At 34.4% G+C, this 20,573-nt stretch overlaps 1 protein-coding gene across 1 annotated transcript in view; it reads right to left on the reverse strand.

The window, feature by feature from the left end:
• Positions 1 to 20,573, reverse strand: part of LOC125073525 (E3 ubiquitin-protein ligase RNF123-like) — a 55,490-nt gene that overhangs the window by 18,217 nt on the left and 16,700 nt on the right. The window contains exons 17-28 of the mRNA XM_047684386.1: positions 20,346 to 20,452; positions 17,344 to 17,451; positions 16,042 to 16,130; positions 15,066 to 15,171; positions 14,552 to 14,711; positions 13,925 to 14,024; positions 13,268 to 13,362; positions 12,452 to 12,601; positions 11,942 to 12,039; positions 9,338 to 9,405; positions 8,735 to 8,869; positions 7,861 to 8,023 (exon numbers count right to left, since the gene is read on the reverse strand). Of these exons, the coding sequence (XP_047540342.1) occupies positions 7,861 to 8,023; positions 8,735 to 8,869; positions 9,338 to 9,405; positions 11,942 to 12,039; positions 12,452 to 12,601; positions 13,268 to 13,362; positions 13,925 to 14,024; positions 14,552 to 14,711; positions 15,066 to 15,171; positions 16,042 to 16,130; positions 17,344 to 17,451; positions 20,346 to 20,452 (1,379 nt within the window). The remainder of the gene's footprint in view (positions 1 to 7,860; positions 8,024 to 8,734; positions 8,870 to 9,337; positions 9,406 to 11,941; positions 12,040 to 12,451; positions 12,602 to 13,267; positions 13,363 to 13,924; positions 14,025 to 14,551; positions 14,712 to 15,065; positions 15,172 to 16,041; positions 16,131 to 17,343; positions 17,452 to 20,345; positions 20,453 to 20,573) is intronic.

The raw sequence follows: 20,573 nt of genomic DNA on the forward strand, positions 1-20,573 counted from the left end.
CCGCTGACCACGAGTTTAGATCGACCTTCGTTTATAATCCACGTGTGCTATCCACTAAGCCGTCTTGGCGAAATAGTACTAGATGCACCAATAATTCATACCAAACTTTCAAATAAATCATTAAACCCATAACCGTTTGAAAGACTGACATTAATGACTGATTTTGAAGCGTTTGTCTTTTATAAACACTTTATACAGTTTCAATTACAGAACATTACAGTTAATATTAATAGAGTTAAAGGGAAATTAGATTTAAAGTACTTTAATGAAAGAAAATAATTTCAATTAACGTTTGCGAATGGCAATTTCGTAACATAAGTAATGCCCAGCGGTGAGTTTCGACTTTCTTCTTAAAGAATATCTCTACAATAATATTTATTATGATTATACGTAATAATCACATACATTTATATTAATGTAACCTGCTTGTAGATCAACAAATAAGTTCTAGAAAAACTGATTTATTAATACATTAACCCTCTGTCATTCAACTACCTCTCGGAACTCGAATTTCGAAAACAATCATAGTAGGTAACCTAAAAAACCTCTTTTAAGATGTTTGTTGAGCTTGAATTTTGTATACCACAATAAAACAATAAACATCTCAAAATAATATTTGAAGACAATTCTTATATATTTTTGTTCTTCAGACCAGCAGTTCTGGAAGAACATAGCAAGAGATGAATTATACGAAGCCCTTAGAGTAAGACAGAACTATGGGAGGGCGAAGAATGTGATTCTGTTCATCGGTGACGGCATGGGACCTAATACGATCACGACAGCCAGGATCTACAAAGGAGGCGAGACTAATCGCTTGGCATTCGAGAGATTCCCTCATATGGGGCTCCTAAAAGTAAGATAACAATAAAAAAGTGAAATAACAGTGTACAAACGCAGCTCCAATTCAGTCATATGCAGACATGACATATGTAGGTTTTCTCACGATACTTTTCTTCACCGTCGAGTACGAGATGAGTTATAAACACGAATTAAGCACATGGAAATTCATTGGTGCTTGTTTGAGGTTCACCCATTGGTGAATTGGCCATCACAGCTCATCACAGCACATAGATTACCATAATGGTTACTAAATACTTTGCAATTAGTTTATTTGAAAGGAAATTTAATTAAGTTTTAATAAATATAAATTTGATTTTTTTTTTTCATATTTTTTTCATGAATCTTGATAGCATTAACGTAATGAATAATTTCCGTAGTTGTGTTGTAACTTTACTATAAATGTATATATTAAAAAAAAACCTATATGGATTCCTTCTCCCAAACGCCTTCCCTTTTTAGACATATTCAGCAGATCAGACGGTATCCGATTCCTCGAGTACCGCCACGGCTCTCTTATGTGGTGTCAAAGCAAACCGTGGAACATTTGGCGTTGACGCTTCGGTTGGATTCTGGGATTGTCCAGGCTCCTTGAGACCTGAAGCTAGATTAGAATCACTAGCCTCAATAGCCCTTAAGGCTGGAAAGAGTGCAGGTATGTGGTAGTCAATTGAAATTAGATTCTCAACATGACAAAAAATAGATAAAACATTGGTGGGATTTGTTCAAACTCGTCCGGATAGGTACCACCCATTTATCACTAATTCTACCACCAAATAGTGCAAATAGTTGCATACCAGTTTGAAGGGTGAGTGAGCCAATTTAACTACAAGTGATATAACATCTTTGTTCCCAAGGTACTTTTTTTTTAATTTGTAATCAATGTCTATAGATGGTGGTGACCACTTACAATCAGGTGGTCATTTGCCAGTCTGCCTCCTTATTTTAAAAAATAAAATCAATTCGACATATTGTCTTCATATATTAACAGCTACGACTGTAATATTCTGAGAATTTCACTTCAAATAATATCTTTTATAATAATAAGGTGTAATCATTTATCTGTATCGCAGGTGTAGTAACGAACATGCGTATCACACATTCTACTCCCGGCCCACTCTATGCTCACAGCGCCCAACGCAATTGGGAGTGTGAAGCCAAAATGCCGGAATCTGTACGTGCTTGCAAAGACACCGCTAGACAACTTATTGAGGACTTCCCCGGCAGAGATCTTAATGTGAGTTAAACAAACATATATCTCAGATTTTAATTATTAATTGAATTAAAAAAACAACTGATTAGAGTCCTTCCTATAACGGATAGCCAGTTGACTTCACAATGAAATGGAGATGTAAAATATTTTCGGCGAAAGTATTAATCAGCATCCGCAAGGACATCTTAGCTCATTCCATGGCTCTTGGGCACATGAGAATATGCCTCGTTGGATAGTAAATAACCCAGTAAACAGTAGTCCCATTACTTGCTCATTTGTCTTTAAATTGTTGGGCTATATCAACCTAAGGTAGGAAAAAAAACGACGCCACAAATAAATAAAAACATTAAGTAAAAAAAGGCACGGCCAACTGTGAGCCCATGGAAGTAATCAAATAAAAAAATATCATAGAGATATGCGACATTAAGTATAAAAATTATAATAGAAGAAGTTTCAACATTTCCTAAGTGAGATGCGAAATGAATTCTTGGCTAATAGCACTGCTGTCAAATCAAATCAAATCAAATATTACTATAAAATACTAATACTTTATTCAATTAGGCTTTTACAAGCACTTTTGAATATAATTCATATACCCAAATATATATTTCCAAACCTAGTAATTAATTTACTGATAGGAATGATGTCTGTAACACAGGACAAGGAAAGGGTTAACTTATAACAACCAAGTTCTAACCTTTACTCTTATCTTTTTTCACGTATTGTGTAACCCAGTAAAACCTCTCTCCACACCACGGCGGAAAACAGTTTTTGGTAATCACTCAGCAGTTGCTCGAATGTCCAAATTGCTCAATGACTTCAGCGATTCAATAGATTTAAACATTGTAAGCTTCCCAAAGTTCCGATATCTAGTTATAGACCGAATTAAAAACGTCTAATTCTATATTGATGTCCAAATTTCAAATTTTTAATTTATACAAAATTTTACGTTATAATAAACTAAATTTTTTATTCGATTTATGAAACAATACTATTTTAATTCTATAACTTATTAGATGATAAATGATGATTTGTATAATTATAATTGAATGATAAATTATTTTAATTGTTTTCGTTATCAATACATGCCATAATATAATTTAATTTTAAGATATATTAAATATTTTATTGTTGTATTTTATGATTAGACTAACTGTTGACTAGATTTATTGTTGAATACTGTTAACCTATTATTAAATTGATGATATTGTAATCTAAATAACCAATTTATTTTAAATTTTAAATTGTAAGAAATCGTTTTAACTTTATTTTAATTGTTATAATTGTAATATTATTAATTTTTCCTACCATGTGATCATTTTTTTTACTTTGTCGTCAAATTAGAACCGCTTAAACAGAATGTATATATTAATATAGTTGTACATTTAGAAACTAATTAGTATGTAAATTAATAAATTGTATCATCAAAATGTAACAACTGCTAGCAAACCTAATTAAATAAATAAATAAATAAATAAATAACCAATTAACAATACTTATATTTACACAAGAATATGTATTTACAATCTTTTGGTAAATGATGCCTTAAAACTCTTTATTGACATTTATATTACTTAATTCGTGCAGGTCTACGATAGACTCGACTACATATATCCATAAAATTCGTATAATCGAGATATTTCGATATTAAATCCATGAAATTCAATGACATGACATGACATATCAACGAGAGACCATGTTTGATGTTTTTGAGTGCGTTCAGAAAGATGAGTAAAGAATGATAATTGTTAGTTTTCACCACTTAAATAGAAAAAAGATGTTTGATGATCGCAACGTTTATGAAAAGTAAATGATAAACTGTAGTTGTTTTAGTTTTATTTATTTCACCCGAGCGAATTCGGGGTTTTCATCTAGTGCCCAATAATTTCGATCTGTTAAAAGTAACTCTGGAGGACGTATTTTATCGATGTTAAATAAAAATACGGCAACGTTTTGCGCGTATTATTCTGCTTTACGCCAATGTTTGTTTTTCATCTGCTGTATACATAAGTCTAATGCTGATGCATATTTGTTCTTCTCTAGCTGTTTACTTTATTTGTGAAATGGGTTTACCGAATATCATGAGTGAATAATCATACATAAACAAATTATGTTGGTTAAATTGTGTACAAATATTATTCGAAATAATGTTTCTTTGTTAGTTGAATCTCGTTGGACTAACGTTTTTTTAATATCTGATAGGTAATATTGGGCGGTGGCCGTCAAGCCTTCCTTACCGATGTCACCCAGACCCCAGATGATCCTATCGATTCTTGGGGTTGTGTCAGAGAGGATGGAAGAAATCTCATCGAAGACTACAGGCTGGACAAACAGAGACGAGGACTAAGAGCAGCTGTCGTTAATAACAATTTAGAACTGAACAGTTTGAACCTCAACAATACTGATTATCTTCTAGGTGAATACAATTAACTACTATATACTTGGCTTAATTATTGAATAAATTTTGCAAACACTTATCCAATTTAAAAAATACGCTCGGAACTTAATGTACATACTTTATACGACAGTATTATTTCAAAACCAACTTTTTTTTCAAAAATAAACGTTTTAAAATGTTCGTAGAACATTAAATAGAATATTTATAAATTAATTGATGAAGTTCTAATTTTTTTACAGGTCTCTTCGCAAACACTCATCTGAAATACGAGCACGAACGAGACACTGGTCCTAATGGAACTCCTTCTTTATCTCAACTAGTAGAAGCTGCTGTCACTGTACTAAGAAAAAATGAGAAAGGGTTCTTCTTACTGGTCAGTACCATTTAAATGAGCCGAGATGGCCCAGTGGCTAGAACGCGTGCATCTTAACCGATGATTTCGGGTTCAAACCCAGGCAGGCACCACTGAAATTTCATGTGCTTAATTTGTGTTTATAATTCATCTCGTGCTCGGCGGTGAAGGAAAACATCGTGAGGAAACCTGCATGTGTCTAATTTCAAACGAAATTCTGCCACATGTGTATTCCGCCAACCCGCATTGGAGCAGCGTGGTGGAATATGCTCCAAACCTTCTCCTCAAAGGGAGAGGAGGCCTTTATCCCAGCAGTGGGACATTTACGGGCTGCTAATGCTAATGCTAATTATTTATATTGATGACGATGACAGAATCTGATAGACCGGAGTGAGTTCAGGCAGAAGGAACTGCATTATGTGCTATCAGAGGCACGCGAGTAAACACAGTATCAACTTTAAAACTCCGAGCTGTTATTGAGAATATTTTGACAAAAACCCCAAAAACGTTTCATGGGCCAAAGTCGTGTTTTAAACCTAGGACTTCGATATTTCCAGCCTTATAATTAAATATATTATTAATAATATTACCAATTATTATTAAATTTTGCTTGTTCGCTAGGTTGAAGGTGGAAACATCTCAATGGCCCACTTCAGAGGCCGTGCGAAGAAGGCCATCATGGAGACCTTAGCATTCGAACAGGCCGTGATGAAGGCTATGGAGATGACTAACGAGGAAGAAACACTCATCATTGTAACCAGTGATCATGCTTTCACTCTAAATATTAACGGTTATCAGAGGAGAGGACAAAGCATATTTGGTAAGGTTAATTTTAGCTGAAACGAAAAAAAAATCTTGTCCCGTGTTTTTACAAATAGTTACTAAAATATTTACAAAATTAGATTGAATATTATTTAGTTTGCCAATTGCCGAAATTTGATTCTATTCGAGATTTTATGGTTCATTCATTTTTAAATTCATCAAAAAGGTCACACGTCTAATAAATAATTTATACTGAACGTTAATTTAATACCATTTGTTATATACCAATAATATTTATGCAATCAAATTAACCTTTATGACAGGTATCGCTATGACGTCTCCCCACGACCATCGCAATTACACAACACTATCATACAGTGTTGGTGGTCCGGGATCCTTCCACTATGACATCGAGACCGCAAGTGATGGTACCCAGAAGGTTGTAAGGAGAGATCCAAGCACTGACGATACTGAAGACGAAAACTACGAACAAATTGGTGCGATACCACTCGACGAAAGCGGCCACGGTGGCAACGACGTTACAGTTTATGCACGAGGTAAAATATAACAAGACAAGAAAAGTGATCATCTTAATAGTTCTAGTATAATTAATTTTTAACATAGAAATATTACACTTATTCGTTGATAGTCAAAGTAAAAAATTCCAAGAATCGGACAGAGACTCAACTAATGGTTTTAGGAATTTTCTTGTCGCTTATTTATATTTATAAATAACTAAACTTTATTTATTTTCCAGGTCCTTTCTCGCATTTATTCCACAACATTCACGACTCTCACTACGTCTACACTGCGGTGTCGTACGCAGCTGAAATCGGTGATTTCGTCAGACCACGGCGGAACAACTAACTGTTCGATCAATATAAACTTCCCATTTAGATGTTCTGTATTAGATAACATTTTGGAAAAAATCCTTATATTTACCAAAAAGTTACCAGGTTTAGGTTAGGTTTACGTTTTTGTTTGAATCTTGGTTCAAATAATTATATCAAATGAGAGGTTAATAGACAAAAATAGATCCTATCGCCATGTTTACGATGTCGTTTAATAAAGTTTCTTAAATACCGAATTGTTGTTTTCATTTTAATTTTATTTGAAAACAAATTTAGTGCAGTCTTTAGTGTCAGAAAATACCATTATAAGATATCGTATGACCGCCCCGTCATAAATTGTACTTAGTAAAAAGTATTTTGTAAATTCGAAGTATTCTTTTAAATTTTAAGATAAAATTTGCACCCCTCTCCCAAAGTATGTAAAAATGTTCTTTAAAATATAAACCATGCTACTGTGAGTCTGATTTTGTGGAAGGGCATGGACATGTTGGTAGGGCTTTGTGCATCTGGGTAGGTACCTCCCACTTATCAAATATTCTACCGCCTAGTAGCTAGATTTAGAATTGTTGTGTTTCGGTGAAGGGTGAGGGAGCTACTTGAATTACAGTCAGAAGGGACACAATATCAGTTCCCAAGATTGGTGGTACATCGGAGATGTTAATTGTGGTTAAAATTTCTTACATTGCTATTGTTTATAGGCAGTGGTGATCACTTGCCATTATGTAACCCATTTGCTCGTCCGCAGACAAATGTTGTATAAAAACGGGTAGCTGATTTTTTGTACCGGCCATATTCTGAGCTAAGGTGTTCATAGGAACCACTCACAGGATGAATCAAACCTTTTTTCTTTTAATGTGATAAGGGGCAAACGAGCAGGAGGCTCACCTGATGGAAAGTGATTACCACCGCCCATGGACAGATGTCCAAAGGCGGTGGTAATCACTTTCACGATGCAGCTTTGTAGATGCAACACCAGGGGCTTGCAGGTAGGATGAATCAAACCTTTTTTCTTTTAATGTGATAAGGGGCAAACGAGCAGGAGGCTCACCTGATGGAAAGTGATTACCACCGCCCATGGACAGATGTCCAAAGGCGGTGGTAATCACTTTCACGATGCAGCTTTGTAGATGCAACACCAGGGGCTTGCAGGTAGGTACCACCCACTCATCGGATATTCTGCCGCCAAGCAGCAACAGTTGGTATTATTGTATTCTGGTTTGAAGGGTGAGTGAGTCAGTGTAACTACAGGCACAAGGGACATAATACGTTAGGTCCCAAGGTCGATAGCGGATTGGCTATGTAAGGGATGGTTAATATTTCTAACAGCTTCAATGTCTATAAAAAAATTAACATCACATAAGAAAATATAATCTCTGATGGCAAATATAACCAAAAATAAGAAGAACGCCACTGATAGAATAATGCAATTATATTATGAGATACTCACTGTTTTAATGGCACTCTTTCAATAGCTCGCATAGTAGCAGGTTGTGTAGCAAATGAGGCTAGTGTCTGAACGAGGGATTCTCGAGTACTGGCCAGTACTATTCGAGGATCAGCAAACTCTGAGCACAGGAATGCTGCACACGACACGACCAGTTCCTCCCATTCTGGATTAGGAAAGATTAAATGAACCTGACAAGATTTGATAATATTATCTTAGCTATTAAATCATAAGTAGGTATATTTTTATCTATTATTGTATTTTTATCTAATATGATACAGTTCTATGTCCTACACAAACTTAGGGAAATATTTTAATTTAAAAATCATATTAAAAACAGATTTAAATATTGATCCAGTTTATCTAGCCGAAAGTCCTGTGTCAATCAAACTAGCGAATATTTAAGGCGATGAAATTTTAAAAATATTTTCCTGTTCAGTACTTTTCTTTTCTTAAATACTTATAAATAAAGAAAAACGACGAATATATAATAAAAGGAAATGATCAGTTGACTTCTTCTTGTTCGAAATAAACATAAATATTTCAAGGAACCATTAAACCAGTCAAGTTGTAACAAGTTTTGTTGTCATTAAATAAATAAATCATAATAAATATTGGACAGCATCACATACATTACTCTGATCCAATGTAAGTAGCTAAAGCACTTGTGATATGGATAATCAGAAGTAACTACGGTACCAAGACAACATAGAAAACTAATGAACCATTTCTTCATCTACTCGGCCGGAAATCGAATCCCTCTAGGTCCCGCCTAGGAGTGGAGTACCCATGAAATGCGGTTAGTGTGTACTCGACCACGGAGGTCGTCAAAGTCAAGTTGTCATTTATCTACTAAGATTAATTTTGGTTTCATTACCTGACACTTGCTGGACAGGAACTGTCGGGTGCATGTACAGTCTCAACGTGTTACAAAGTTCCAACATGGCGTCCACGTGGTACTCCGGAACGAAGGCGAATAGCGATTCTGAGAATTCCGGACTGTTGCTGGTTGCTGAAAATCAATCTCAATTTAATAAACCTTAATACCTTACGTATTAATTTCTATCGGTGTCAGTTTTTAGTAGCAGAAGTAACCATGTAGTATCAAGTACTTTCAGCTTATCCAGTACTTATAAATGAACACCTGTTTCGCCTTTTGTTTTATTAGTTGTAAATGAAATCACGAGCCTTACTGATTCCGTAATTCTATACTTAACTTTGTTATGTATTAAATCATATTTAATGATACTAATCATTAATAAATCCGAGAAATAATAATAGAAGTTTTAATTTATATATTAATAAATACGTGTGCCCCTCGGAACCCCCAACGCTGTAGATTAGAGTGAGAGAGGAAGAACCTGCCAATCGCTGCGGTATGCGTAAGAGAAAGGGAAGCCAGACAGATAGGCACAGTAACGCGTTACGTAACGAAACGGTTTACACTTATGGGATACGAAGTTATCACTTCAATACTTACGGTTCATTTCAATTTGTGTATTCGAGCACGTGCGAGGTGAGGCTGCCCTCGAAGTAGGAGTTTGAGGACTGAGAATAACAACAACGTTATAATAATAATTCAATTTGTACAAATACGCTCCAGAACAATCTCACACGCACGCACACAATCAACGCTTACATACAAGTTAGTAACTAAGAAACAATTCAATATTTCTATCCTATCCTTTGTGGAGTTCTTTTACGCGGCTTAGAGTAGAGTGAATTGGCAGAAATCGTCACGTTAGGAAAAAGGCGTATACGCTCTATAGGCGAAATTTTTTGTTATTGTTTTAAGTCACATGCGATTTTTAATTTAAAAAAATCTTATCATTTTATTAATATATATATATATATATATAATATAAAATACTTTATCAGTAGTATATATATATATGCTACTGATAAAGTATTTTATTTATATCTGGAAAATAAATGGTAATATTTTTTGTTGCCTTTATTGCCTGCACATATTAAAATGAATAGATAGATTTCTTAATTCATAACCTTAAGTCTTACATGTTTCTTTAGCAAAATCACATTATAACCGGCCTAATATTTTGGGATGATTAGATATTCTACCGCCAAACAGTTATAGTAGTATTTTTAACACTTTGAACTGTGAATGGATCAGTGTAACTTCAGACACAAGGGACTTAAAATCTTGGCTCCCAAGCTTGGTGGCGCATTAGCGATGTCAGGAACGGTTAATTCAGAGCACCAAAGTCTATAGATGGTGATCATCTGGTACATCATTTGCCCGTTCGCCATGAGTACGATAAACAAAAATTAATTAGAAATTAAAATGGTTTTGACTACATATTTACGATTTAACTTTTTGTTATCTTTAATGCGATAAATAAATCGTTAAATACGTTAGCGGTAAGCGATTGCACCTGGATGTTCTGTGGATTGTAAGCTTTAGTATATTTATCATTTAAATCTTATTTCCTGATATTTATTCAGAGTTCTTCTTGGTTTCTTAAAAAAATTGCGCACTTTATGAAATGAGGGTCAGAATTTATTTACAGACATAATCTGGTTTAAAATAATCTTGCTATAACAGGAGTGCGAGCTTATGACCTTTATATTTTTTGGTTGAACCTTTAAAATGAATAGATGATTAAAAATATTGGCTTTGGAAATGGTATTGAGTTCCAGCTTAACCTGCGACTTTACTCGCGCTAAATTTATAAAACTTTACCCATATCACAAAAACTGTCACCTCCAATTTTAATGAAAAATAAAGCCTCCTTCCCTTTCTAGAGTCTTTCTGTGAGACTCAAATTATCTCAATATCAAAGTTCATCTAAATCATTTAAGCGTGAAGAGGTAACATTTGAACGTCGACCAAGTTGTTATCGAAACTTTGGAATTAAAATCAAAGTGGATATAAGTCGTTAAGTGGAGAAGTGTGGTATTATAAAAACATTACATTACATTAGCAGCCTGTAAATTTCCCACTGCTGGGCTAAGGCCTCCTCTCCCTTTGAGGAGAGGGTTTGGAGCATATTCCACCACGCTGCTCCAATGCGGGTTGGTGGAATACACATGTGGCAGAATTTCATTGAAATTAGACACATGCAGGTTTCCTCACGATTTTTTCCTTCACCGCCGAGCACGAGATGAATTATAAACACAAATTAAGCACATGAAATTCAGTGGTGCCTGCCTGGGTTTGAACCCGAAATCATCGGTTAAGAAGCACGCGTACTAACCACTGGGCCGTCTCGGTTCATAAATTAGTATAATTAATATAGTAGTATTATAAATAAATATATAGATAAATATATATCAAGACATGTTAGTAGTGTGCAATATAGTTGAGCTCTTAGCAAATCGGATGATACACGTAAATAGGGTTTGCTTATCTTTATTCCGTCCTCGATTGGAATAGACTATAATATGTATATTGGTTTAGGAGTTAAGCATTACAAGGAAACCCTTTCCTTTAATAATTAATATTGATAGATTATTAATGTTGGAGATATTGTTCCACTGTGAATTAGTGAATAGGAATATTGTTTGAGTTTTATTGTTTTTATTTTTATTATAGTACAATGATAAGTAATTACTGCCACCCATAGGCATTGACAATGTCAGAAATATTAATCATTCCGTACAACGCACTAATGCGCCACCAACCTTGGGAACTAAGATGTTATGTCTCTTGTGCGTGTCGTTACACTGGGTCACTCACCCTCCAAACCAGATCACAACAATACTATGTATTGCTGTTTGGAGTTATAATATCTGAGGAGTGGGAAGTACCTACCCAAGCGGCACATAGCCCTACCACAAAATAAATCATATCGTAATATTTTCATTTCACGCCAACGCTTGCATAGATTTTATTCAGAAACCTGAGTCTAAATACAAGTATATTGATCCATAATAAGCCTCATTTTTTTTTTATGTTAGAGGTGGCGAACGAGCAGGAGGCTCACCTGATGGAAATTGACTACCACCGCCCATGGACATCTGCAACACCGGGGGGCTTGCAGGTGCGCGACCGGTAAAAATGGGCAATATCGGTAACATAAATTTAATTATGTTACTGGTATCCAGTTATCATCATACAGAATACCTTTGATCTGAACTGGACGTATATTCCAACTGTAACGAAGCGTAGCTCGCCCCACCTAATATTGAGCTCTTCCCGGGTAGTATTTCTTTACTTGTAGCCTGCGAAGATATATATAAACCTAATACAAAAATATTATTTTACACTATCTTGAAAGGCTAATAAATTTTCGTATAAATGGTGTAATGTTAAAAATCATTTTTGCCGCGTCAACACAAATTCAATTTAGATTGATGATTATATATATAATTAGATTATAGTGATGATAGAAATTCAGAGCGGTGGTACCAGCTCTGATTGTAGATTTTATGGAGAAGATCCGGCAAAATCTCTAATGTTACTCTCTCTCATCAATGATATTGCATGCATGTAATCATAAAAAATGTTCTATGCAGTGCGAAGTACAGCATGGGAAGGGCCCGTTTATGGGTCATGTCGAAACGATTCCGTAGATTCTCCGATTTATGGCCTTCAAGCTATCCCCTGCCTAAAAAAATCGTTTGAGTATTATACCTGAACATGAGCAGCATAGTCAGGGTCTGAAGCGTAGCGTAACGAGTGAAGAGTACCAGTGAAGTGCTTTGCGAGCTCCTGCTGCCTTTGCTTAGTCCATATCGCTCCAATCACCCAAGCCATTTGAAGAGCGCTAGCTTCTAACTTCTCCTTTTGGGAAATATGATTTTAGAGTAATTATAATTAAATGTATTGCTCAATTAAAAAAAATGATTTAATTTGTACATAATATTGAAAGCGTAAATTGAACAACGCGCCTAGACGATATCGGCTATCAGAGTCATTAGTGGTTCTCTGGTATCTTGATTCTTTGTTTATTTTTTGTAAACTATTATATTTTTTGTTTTGATCTATCTTACTTTTAAGAATCTTACGCTGTTGTGAATATTTGGCTGGAATAAATTTTGATTGGCAGAGTCAGAGTCAAAGTCAAAAATGTTTATTATATATAAAAATGTTTTACTTGTTCATTGATAGGCAAAAATCTACCACCGGTTAATAAATAAACTTCTCCGGCAATAGAAACTCAACGGTTTTTTTTAATGTGATATAAAAAATATATTTTCGTTGTGTGAAACAGCCTTGAGGGGAAAGTCTGGATGACGTAAGTCCACCTTTTTGTACCATGCAATTGTTTGACATTAATGAATATCAATTGTAATTATTCGTTGTTTTTTTTAATTGGTCAGCGACTAATGCTATTTATTTCATTGCCAACCATTTTTCTGACATGGCCATCTCATAGTTTGTGATACCTACCTGGGCACTAAGATCTACATGACCAACAAGTTAAACAATAAAACATTTTAAATTAACCTCGTAAACCGCTTTAGATCTTTCCAGTTCATTCAACATCTTCTCTGTAAGCAGTCTTCTTATTTTTTCTGATTCATTAATTTCAGTTTTAGTACCTAGAAAAGTTTTTGAAAGTGAAAACTCTAGATGTGTTGAGGAATTTTCGGAAAACTTTATCATACGGTTCGTTAATAATAACTTTGATGTGTCAATTGGAGCTTAGATGTAAAATTGTACAGTGTCGATTGGAGCTTGTATAAAATAATGTTTTTTGGGTGTTGATTCTATTGACACAATTAAATTGTATGATAAATACAATAATATTGGAAAAGAGAGGTATTATAAAACACTAGTTGCAACTTATAGAACATTTGTTATTCTAAAAACAGTCAATGAAATTTACCCAGTTAATATTGTAACAATGCTCAACCATATAAGATTTTAAGTTAACATGGTTATTTTTATTACTAACAGTATTTAAAACGGAACTTCACGAGACTGAACAAGACATTCGTAGATAATGTCGAAATATCGAGCTCCAACAAATAAAAATAAAAAAGACATGGTAAATATCCCGTTTTAAATACTGTTAATGCTCAACCATTTTTATAATTCAAACATAACCTTTAAAAATGATTAAAGTATATTACATTACATAATAATATAAACACAACTCACCTTCAACGGTTTGAAGTTCTTCCGAAACTGCAATAATTCGTTGTTCTATATCGTGAAGACAATCGGCCATGTCGAGTTGGTTATCACGAAGCTCACAAAGCTATAAATTATTTACAAGTTTAAATAATAACGACGATTGTGATGGATACAAACAGTGATTGGATACCTATTATAAAATTTGATTAATTTATAAGTTAATAGTTAAACAGTTTAAGCAAGTTTACAGCATTCACGACTTCACACTTTCAAACTAAAACAACAAAATCATATATTCGGATGTCGGCGACATGCCTGACCTGGATCCCAGTAAAGACCAAATTGATGAGTCTTGGAATGCTCAAAAAATAACTCTATACGTTTGGGAACCTACTACAACTTACATTAAATATATCGCGAGATTTTTTCTTTCTCTATATTACGAAATGATATAAACTTCATCACACTAATCATTTACTCTAAAAGGCAGTAAATCCTCAACACTTGCCGCCCCACCCGCAAGTTCTTTACGACTTCATCCATCTCAGCTGCCTATACCATTACCTAACGCTTGGCTACGGCCCATGTGTGTAGGATTAAGTTACCTCATAAGAGAGAAAATCTTAAAATAATAATAATAAAAGTTTATACCTTTTCCGCATGTTTGATAGCTATACCATGGTACAACGCTAAAAGTCCATCAATGAGTCTCAAGTAAGCCGTCCTAACATCAATACACCCAGCTCCGGGCATCATCGACCTTGTCCCTTTAAGGGCTAATGCTGTCTCACCAGTGGGTCTGGAGTATAAGCTATGCACATTGAAATAGTTATAATTTTTTAATTGTCTATAATTATTATTGGGATCATTATATTCGATCGTTAAAGATTTTTAAATATCTTAAGGTTTCAATATCAATGATATTTAAAAGCTTAGTAGTTTTATTTCCAGGCAGCATCACCATTAAAATCTTGGATTTCAATTTTAATTGCTTTTTTGTTTTGTGCCAGTTGGATAGTGAATTTTAAGGGGTGTTTGGATGGTATTTGGCCAGGTTATCCATGACGGGGTCTTTATTTTTCGATATTTTTAGGTTGTACTTTAGAATTTTCAAGGTAAGCCTTCTTTTACAACTATTTTATCCTGCTACTAGATTAAAAATTACCTGTTTGCCATGGGAGGCATCGGAGGATGTATAAATCGCGCCATCGATGATATAACTTGGGGTAACGTTGCCAAACCTGGAGAACCCGCTGCCATATCACTCACACCTAACCAACATTTTCCACGGAAGATTATAAAAAATAGATGAATATGATTACAAGACTCTTACACCATTAGACGTGTATATTTCACAATGTATTGGTGTTGAATATGACATTCGGCAGCATATAAACCTAATATAATCGTGACTACTGTTAATAGTCCAACGATTTACGGTCCACTTATTGATGTGTAATTTGCAGATGCAATATTAATTTCTTAAACTATTATAGTCCTCTTGATCTTGTGACATAACGATTACACTATTTACTAGCACCGTTATTATTCTTTAAAAAAGTTTTGAAAAGTGTCAAGGAAATTAAATTTTTGTCTTTTCTTATCTTAATTAAACTTACCGTTTAAAATATTTGATGATATATGACGTATAACATCGACAGACGTGTACATTGATATAAATTGGATAAACATCTTCGTAACGGGAAATGATTAAATGATTAGTATTTATAAACCAATCAAGTATAATCATTTATAGGCTTATATTATTTAAAAATGCTTGGACATTGGTTTCCAGGTGCACCAAAACCTGGATATTACCCACTCATCCTATATAGCGCCAAGCAGTACGGATTAGTTCTGTTGTGTTCACTTTAAAAGGTGAGGTAAGCCAGTGTAACTGGGACATGGGACATAACATCTCAGTTCCGAGGTTGGTGGCGTTTGTTGGCGCGTTGGTTAGTTCAGAAAATATTAAAAATTCATACAGGGAAGTGATGACCACTTATCATCAAGTAGATTATTTGCCCGCCACCTACTGATGACATAAAAAAAAAAAAAACTATTTAGGTATCCCGTTACTTGATTCACGTCATAAATACAATAATAAGGCGTGGGTGGTGACAATGTGAATATATAAATACCAGTATCGATTCCTCCAGCTCTATTGTAATTCGGTTCAAAACTTTGTATAAATGGATTCTCCTCACCGAGAACTTGAATTAAATCCTGCCTGCGGCAAAACATTTCAATTAATTTTAATTGCTCAAAACAACGTCTAGTATTACGCGTCTAATTTATCTTTTCTTAGAATATGATTGTTCGAATTATTTAATAATAAAATATATAATTATATTTTATTAAAATATAATTTTAAAGTAAAGGTTGGACAAATACACCGTTTTCTATGATTTTGGAGCTTATTACGTTAAAGTTGTCCAATGTGAGACTGGTTTTTATCTGGTTCACACATGATTTTTTCCTACACCGCTAAGAGTTCAATTATAAACAAAAGAAAAAATCGACAGTTGTCCGGTTTTTCATTAATAATTTTCGATTAAAAACTGTCTGTGCGACCTAATACTCCATTTTGGCTTTAAAATGTATTTACATATTATATTTAAATACTTATTTTTATCAACCGATGACCAAAATTATATTACTGTGTATGTTAAAATTTTCCCTTAATACTTCGTCTTCCCTTAGTACTTCTGCGTCCGCCGAAGAGATGGAGAGGGTACCGCCGTTTTTTTAGTGGGTATCCCTCAGTACTAGGGCGCTCTAGTCGTCATGAGCAAGTCCCACTTACCCCTTCACGTAGGGGAAACGCGTAATGCGTTTTCTCAGGGGAAAAAATACCGCAAATTCGTTACAAAGTATGAAAACCAAGCGTGTCATATTTTTTTATACCTACGATGGCGTCACCCCATTCTTGATCATCATGATAAATTTCAAAATTAACTACAGCTGTTTGAGCACCAAAATTACTTATCAATGGTATGTTATTCTATTGCTTTGCTACCCCAGAAGAGTTTAGCAGTTTATAACGACACAATTACAAGAACACAGATTAAATTAGTAGCACGTCAAAGTTCGGGCACGCTTGATCTGACATGTTTTCGGTATCTAGCTTCCTCTAATTCTGTGACTTAAGCCTTCTAAACTAAACTAAGAAATAACTCCAGCAAAATCATGAAAATTCTATGCTTCCTTTAAAACTTTTTCTGAAATAAGCCAACTTATTTACTAATATTACAAACGTCAAAAATGTGAATTAAATGGTTTTTTTATAAGAACTAAACATCGTTAAATGTTGCTATATGGATATTATTACTAACATAAAAATCATTGATGAACAGGGAAATAATAGGTAATAAAGTTTTGCGGAGGAAATGAGGATTTAGTGAATGATAATAACAAAGTCAATAAAAACTCGCCGTACAGACCGTAAAGTCCTAACCAAGAACGGTAGGACTCCTCCCAGTCGATCGACGTTGTAAAAATCGAGTTCACCGTCTATAAATGTTCTCGCTGGTATATGAGGTGGTAAGTGCCTTAAAATGTCAAATTCGATAATCAGAGCACAATTAACTATTAAGGGTCTAGTATAAAATACATTGTTTTTCTTTCTTTGGGAATACTTTGAAGCAATTATTTAATCCTTGGTCGATGGTCATTGAAAAACATTGGCATTTGAGGAATGTAAACCAACTATTATTATACAATCAATGCGAGAATCATGGGACGTAAGATGTTATGAATCTTGTGCCTTCGATAGTACCCATCAATATGTCGAGGAACGAGCAACGCCATTTGCTAATACGATCAAGAACTATGCCTCGGTGTTGGTAGTTAATAAATTCTCGATACCGAAATGTCAAGTGGACAATTGGATGTAATCGATTTTGCGAAACGGCAACACTGCGTTTTTTGATGGGGCTGTGATTCATTCATTTGTTATTACCGATTTTATTCCGTGAAATAAGATATTGAGAAGTCCGTTAACAGGTTTATTTGAGCACCGAATAATGGAGGAAGAGCAATCTGGGCCCGAATGTGCGGAGGATGCGACATATATATATATATATATAAAAGCGAAATACCACTCACTGATTCATTATATTAAATCTCAGAAACTATAACACCTACAAACCTGAAATATGGCAGATAGGTTCCTTATAGGACGAAGACATCCTCTATTAACAGATTTGACGAAAATCCACCTCTAAGAGAGTAAATTTGGGGTTGGAATTTTATGTTTTATAAATTTCGCGTAGGTAAAGCCGCAGGTTCAACTAGCTATTTATATAAACTTGCATTTCAAAATACCTACAATGCCTGACGTGAGATTTGCTAGGACATCAGTTCCTATACCAATTTAAGTAACCACAAGATCAATAAGCTTCAAAATGGCTGACATGTATTTCGTTCTTGACATTCCATTTATATACTTGTATATGTAACATACATTCGCAATAGAACTATTATTGAATAAGACACATCTATCTAAATTTATCTTACTCTTTTTTAATTAATAAACTTTGTCCTAGGTCGTTTAGTGGGTGTTAAATCAGATGCGAATAAACGGTTCTACAAATTAGACAAGCTGTTTGGATGTGATCTAATTAATTTGGGTAAGAGGATACTGTTGTTTCCCCCACTCAAGGCTAGTGTCTGAAAGGCTAACAAAATTACTGTACATTTGAGACAACTGCAATTTATCAATAGTTAACATTGATTGAGTTACAGATACGTTTATTAACATTTATATACCTAAGAATTATATACCTAATTTGTCTTTGGTAATGTTTTCAACTATCGGTCATCAAATGATTAGCAACTATTAATTGTGAGGTTATTGACCTTAATACAAAACAGAACTAGTAAAATTACTAATATATTACTAAATTAATTATAAGTAATCATAATCGTAATCATCCCTTTTACATTTTATCGGAAGCTATTGTCTGCAACGTTTCTTGTGCTAAGTTATATATAGATCTATTATACAATATACTTAGTGGTAGGGGTTTATCCATCTGGGTAGATATCGCCAGCATATCTGATACTCTATCGCCAAACAGCAATACTTAGTATTGTTATGTTCCGGTTTGCAGGGTGTGTGAGCCAGTGTAACAACGGCCATAAGGGACATAATCTTAGTTCTAAAGGTTGTCGGCGTATTGTTGTTGAATGGGTAATTTTTCCTTACAGCGCCAATGCCTACGGATGGTGGTTACCACTTACCATGGGGTCCACGTCCACCTTTAACTAATTATTTTTTAACAATATACTAGTTGTCGTCAGCGGCTTCGCTCTCGTTTTAGGGTTTGGTCATCAGATCTCAGCCATAAATATAGCCTAGTCTATTCCGTGTAGTTCACTTTACTTAGACTAATAAATACTAAATAAGTCAGTGTAAATATTCTTTATTGAAAGGAAATTGACATCGAAATTTAAATTCCTTGACGAATTCTTTTTAAAAAAGGGACTTTTTTTTTTCTTATTTTCCGGTATTACAAAAGCTACAATTATATGAACAAGCATTACTTTTTCTATTATTATTATATTATAAGCCTTAAATGTCGGATACAATAATGTATTAAATATTATTCTATAGTAAATCGGTATAATAAAATATAATTTATTTTTAATTAATTAGTAATTAGCTTCGTACGGAACTTTCTCGAACCTTCCCGAATAAATCTCTCTTAAATACGTTCGCGTTAATACAAGTCGTTAACTAGACTTTAATCTAAAGCTTTGCTCTGCAAGAATCTCAGGGTAAGATCTAAATGGAGTATCGTTGTTGTTCCAACGTGATCGTAATACGGAAAAGGTCCGCATAGTGTTAGTGAGGTCTTTGAGAGTGGTCGATTGTAATAGGAAGGTTCTTTTTAATTAATTTTAATTAGATTGCTTTTTTATTAAGAACAATTTTTTTTTTCTTAGATACTGTAAGAAATATTACATTCTTACATTAACAGCCTGTAAATTTCCCACTGCTGGGCTAAGGCTCCAATGCGGGTTGGTGGTGGTGCAGGTTTCCTCACGATGTTTTCCTTCACCGCCGAGCGCGAGATGAATTATACGTAATACACAAATTAAAAACATGAAAATTCAGTGGTGCTTGCCTGGGTTTGCACCCGCAATCATTGGTTAAGATGCAAGCGTTCTAACCACTGGGCCGTCTCGGCTGTAAGAAATATTAACCGTAAATAACCATCATCACAAATACGCGCCTAACTATACACGTTTTTTTTATATGTGCAACAATCACGTAAGAACAACTGAGCGCATCCATATGAGACTATGAAAGATGCGGAATCATCCGTAGATGGTTAAAGGATATTAATTTTTCGAATGCCGTTGATCCTTCTCACTTCCTTTATTTAATGTCCAACAAGGTGGGCATTTGTGGTTACTAATGTATATTAATAAAACTTACGGATTATTCAGAGGATTTTCATTCCACAGTCGCAAAACAGCAGTGAGAAGGCGAGCATGACAGCACCAGGAAATAGCTGGCGAGTTTCTGGACACATTAAACAATCTCTGAAAAAAAAAATGAGCTAAAGTATCGAGGACTTTGAGCAAAATATTCTAACGATGAAGTCAGGAGAAAAAAAGATGTCGTATGTCTTGTAAGTGGCTACAAGTTATTATCTGTGCCATA

Source organism: Vanessa atalanta, chromosome 24 (assembly GCF_905147765.1).
Source record: "Vanessa atalanta chromosome 24, ilVanAtal1.2, whole genome shotgun sequence".
Lineage (NCBI taxonomy): Eukaryota > Metazoa > Arthropoda > Insecta > Lepidoptera > Nymphalidae > Vanessa > Vanessa atalanta.